The sequence below is a fragment of the Corythoichthys intestinalis genome, chromosome 2 (assembly GCF_030265065.1).
Source record: "Corythoichthys intestinalis isolate RoL2023-P3 chromosome 2, ASM3026506v1, whole genome shotgun sequence".
Taxonomy (NCBI): Eukaryota; Metazoa; Chordata; class Actinopteri; order Syngnathiformes; family Syngnathidae; genus Corythoichthys; species Corythoichthys intestinalis.
Window position 1 is genome coordinate 22,950,370 of NC_080396.1, and position 4,721 is coordinate 22,955,090.

At 37.4% G+C, this 4,721-nt stretch overlaps 1 protein-coding gene across 2 annotated transcripts; it reads right to left on the reverse strand.

The window, feature by feature from the left end:
• Window positions 1-1,994: 1,994 nt before the first annotated feature.
• naa10 (N-alpha-acetyltransferase 10, NatA catalytic subuni) lies at window positions 1,995-4,224 on the reverse strand. Of its 2 annotated transcripts, none has more exons than XM_057859553.1 (8): window positions 4,023-4,224; window positions 3,541-3,639; window positions 3,398-3,456; window positions 3,274-3,319; window positions 2,688-2,803; window positions 2,572-2,616; window positions 2,332-2,416; window positions 1,995-2,237 (listed from the first exon to the last, which is right to left on the reverse strand). In XM_057859553.1, exons 1-8 carry the CDS (start codon window positions 4,041-4,043, stop codon window positions 2,070-2,072), a joined length of 639 nt encoding a protein of 212 aa, XP_057715536.1. In that variant the 5' UTR covers window positions 4,044-4,224; the 3' UTR covers window positions 1,995-2,069. The 2 variants fall into 2 exon arrangements, with proteins under 2 accessions (XP_057715536.1, XP_057715545.1); XM_057859562.1 differs by having other exon boundaries at window positions 1,995-2,255; window positions 4,023-4,222.
• Between the last annotated feature and the right edge of the window lie 497 nt (window positions 4,225-4,721).

A 4,721-nucleotide genomic window follows, 5' to 3' on the forward strand; every position in this document is an offset into this window, starting at 1 on the left:
CTGACCGTTCCAGCCCACTTTCACCCCTGCTTAGGACCCATGTCAAAGACTGCTAGATTGCTGCAAAAAGCGTTTCACTGAAGTCATTTCAGCCAAAGGGGCTAACTCTAGCTATTAGGTGTTAGGGTGTCCTAACTTTTTCCTCAGTTAGAATATGCATTTTTGTTTTATATATTTGGTTTGATGAGTAAAAAAAGTGTTAATTTTTGTTGTTTACCTGCAATTAAATTTTCCAGAGATAAAGAAAAACTAGATCAGATATTGATATGTGAACATTTCTTGATAAAGAACTGAATATTTCATTGGGTGTCCTATGGCTATGTATTTATATTGAGCACAGCAAACTTTCTAATATACAAAAAAAAAACAAAAAAAAACGAGAGGATTCATCAACAACTGTAACAATCACTAATTCTTGGGAAATTAATCCTAGGCTATATTATTAGGATCATTTTTTATTACTTTTTTCACAAATATAACTATACAAACATGCCATGGTGTGAAAGTATGCATTTAAACAGGCAATATGAAATTTCAGCCAGCCGTTTCAATGATGAAATCATTGAAATAATTGGATTGAAATAAAAAATCAATGTAAAGCAGGGACCATAGAACTAAGGTGGTAATCAAAGGTTTTTTTTTTGTTTTTTTTAATTATTCACACAGTGGAAAGGAAAGACTACTGGGGCGGCAGTTAGGCTCTGCATTATTTGCCTACCCTGACTGCACAAGCGTTGTTGTGCTCTTCTTAAATCAAAATGCTCATGGGTTGATGAAGAGAACTGTTTGAAAATAAACTGCAAATGAATCCATTTCATGGATATTGGAAGATTTTTGTTGTTGTTGCAAAGGTCCTGATTACGGTATGTTGAGCAAAAAGTACAGTATTCAAAAGTTTCAGTTGTGCATTTAACAAGGTCTCGTGGTTTTCATCTTTTACTGTTTAAAGCATGTGGTCTTGACAATAGAAACTTGTTTCAACACTTAAAGAGTATTCATGTAGTTATCTGGTGGATAAATTGTTTTCTTGAGACGGGGCTTTATCACGTATTAATGGCTCAAAACTCATAGTTCAGAGCCTCATCTGATGTAAACATCTGCTATGACGCCATCTTGTGACATCTTCGCACAATTGAACAAGATATGCCGTGGTTCACGTGGTTTACTGTCAACTTGTGGCACTTTTACCACCTGTGTATAGTTTTACACAAAATTGATTACAGTATACAGTGGTACCTCTACTTACGACCGTCTCTACATACAGGATTTACAGGTTAAGACACGCCTCAACAGAAAAATATTGATTGCCTCTTAAGAAATTTTATTATACACAAGGCAAAAATAAAGTAGGGCTGGTAAACAGCTCCCAGACTTTACTGAACATAACATACTTATAGCTGCTCTGCCATTGGCTATTGCCTAGCATTCCTGGCATCCAATTGGCAAAGAGGGACCTCTACTGTATGTGCGTATCCAAGCATACTCTTCATCCAACCCTCATGTTCCGAACAGCTTTACATGACATAACTTGCATTGTTTTCTTTACATTATGCACAACTCATATGTTTATTGTGCTACAATCAAATTGTATCTAAATGTTACATGTTTTGACGCATGTTTATGTATTATAAAAGATTTATGTCTGAATTTTGGGGGGGCTTGGAACGGATTTGGGTATTTACATGGAAAATGCGTCTCAACTTACAGCATTTCCAAGAAACTGCTTGCAGAACCAATTTCCTAAGTAGACGTACCACTGTACAAGCATTTTTAAGAACTAGCCACAATTAATGTTTTCTGTGTACTTTACTTTCTGATAAGTTTATTATGATTGTTCAAGTAGTGGTTTCAAGCTGTAACACATACATATAGTATCAATTATTGGCATCAGTGCGTTACATTAGTTGATCAGTGTACAGAAAGCAAAGTCAGAAGACAAAAAAATGGGCTTGCTAATGTTCATGTCATGATTTTAACATTCTCAACTAGAGGCATAAAAAAGCTGATTTTATTTGTCTTCTTTTCTTTCCTTAAAAAAAAAAAAAAAAAAAAAAAATGGCCTACAAGCGTCATTGGGAATCCGAAGATGAATCTTTGACATCCGTACTTTCGGTAGCTTCGCTGACTTCACTCAGTTCTTTACTTTCTCCGCCGCTGTCCCTCTCGTTTTCCCTCTCCGGGTCGCCAGAAGCTGACGGCGCCTCCTGACCCGGCAGGCGGGGGCCGGGCTTTCTCAGCTAAGGGACATTACAATTCTATTCACACAATTGTAGTCATTTGAAGTCCACGTGTTTTCCTTCCTCTGTTTTTTTGTTTGTTTTCTGTTCTTACCTCATCTGCCATGTGGGCTAGGTCCCTCTTCATGGCGTAGGCATCCTCACCGTCCGCGTAGTACTTGGGCTCTACTTCACTGATCCTGCACAAGAACAAGAACCATGGCTCATTGTTTAACTGTGGCACAAACAGGGGAACCAGACATTCAAAACTTAATCTTCAACAACCAATAGGGTATCCAATTCCCTAAAACTACTGTTTCCAATTTACATAAGCACAGTGATTACAGAGACTTACTGGAACTTGAGTGTGTTTGAGTACAAGTGCAGGGCTGCCCGGTTACTGTGGCAAAGACAACGAAATGGTTAGAAAAGACAGACCAGGTAACCAGATGTCTCAGGGGTACGCGATACCTTTTGCGAACGTGAAGCGATACGTATTTGGCATTGAAGTTCTCAATCATGGCTCGACTAGCCTGGTCCATCAACTTCTGAGCAAGACCCAGTCGTCGATGGGAGCGCTTTACTGCCTGGATAAGATTCCAAGGATATTGGTTAATGTTTGCCGTGTACATGTTTTCCTTTTGTGCAAGATTTTTGTTTTTGTTTTTTTGTTTTTGTCTTATTTCCACTGCATTCATTTTTTCTAGTATTATTTTTTAGTTTAAAAAAAGTGTTTTGAGAAACTGGAATGGAAAAGAAATTCCTATTCATTTCAGTGGGTTAAGTTGATTTGAGGGAGCATTTCAGATTTCAGAATATTTGGAAGAGCGCCACTTCTGACCGACAGATATCCAATTTAGATAAAGTATTAACCTATATTGCATCGACTTGCATGACAAACCTAATAGATAACTACACGATCACTTTGTTTTTAAGGCAATTTAATTTGCAATTATGTTTTTGTTGAAATCTTGTAGTCCTAATATCAAACACAAATAACTAACTGCACTGTGTCACTTAAAAAGTGTAAATGCATGAAGTTGTTGATAAGGCATACCAGAGATGTAATGTGTCCATGTGGAACATCATCTGGGTCTTCCTCCCTAAAAAGAATGTGATCCTATTAACACTTGTTCTTAAGATGGAGGGCAATAATGTGTAATATATTTGCAGTCACTTACATCTTTGCCAGTACATAACCCACTATTTTGCCATTTTCATCCTCTGCAATGTATGAAAGCTGAAACATGAGGAAGACCAGTGTCAAAAATAGAAAAAGGTGCAAAACACAAAACGTGCATAGAGGTACTGAAATGCGGTCAACCTGCGGCCAGGACAATCCATGGTAGAAGTAGTACTTCATTTGGTAGTTTTCTGGCAGACAAAGTAGGTTACAGTGCTGCATATTCATAAGGTCCTCTGGCTGAAACGACAGCAAAGAGGAACAATTGAATGGAACATTTTCTAACAGAAAAATTATAAAAGACTTAAAAATGTTCAGTAAAAATATAACTTTTATTCAGGTTTTTAGAGTTTGACTAGTTTGAGCTTAAAGCAGAATGAGTAGTTTAATCATAAGTATATAGTGCGAGTACTCTCCATCTCTGCGTACCAACGAAATGCAAAATCACGTATACATAGATACAAATCCACAGCCTACTATAGAACATGTGTAATATATTTTTAACGACATCCCAACAGCAATAACCACAATGCTCATTAGTTAGCATCAGCACGTTTACTCAGCTAAAGTGATGCGGTTGGCTAAGCTAACATAAGTAGTTGTCATGCTAACAACATGCTTACCCTGGCGTTTCGTATATTCATTTTGGTTTAGTTTCTCTGGTGCGCTAGCTAGATTACAACACTTAAAAAATTCATGCTAATTATTACACAACGACTTAGAAGAGCCGCTCTCGCTAACGAGCTGCTTCGATGTGCTACTGGCTAGCTAAGCAAAGGAAACGGTGTTTCGGTGTGACACTCTTAATCCGGCGAAGGTGTCCACTAACCCTTCAAAATAAAAAAAGTCATGAGCCAGCACACGTACGATGCTTAGGTACGAAGTTATTTTACTTTGAAAATCCTTGACAAGTGGTTGAAAGGAAAACACACACACGGACAATAGCGCGAACTTGCTGTAGGACGCCAGAGTGTGCCATAGAGTTCAATTAAATTTAACGAAATAAAAACAAACACTGCGTCTAATTTCCTGCAGATATCAAAATATGTTAATAAATTTGTTATTAGACAGGCCAATGGCCAGCGGAAACTAAAAAAAGATTTTGGCCTGAGTTTTTACGTTTCCGTTTTTCCAGCATGGTCACATGTAGCTACATAATTTCCAATCCATTATCTTTTAATTTATCTAATGAAGACATAATATAGCAGAATAATACAAAACAGAGTTTAACAATTGCATGAATGCTATCGCTAAAAATAAAAATCAATGAAAGGTCTTTACTTCCGGTTAATTCTGATCGTAGCGCATGCGCATTGGCGTGA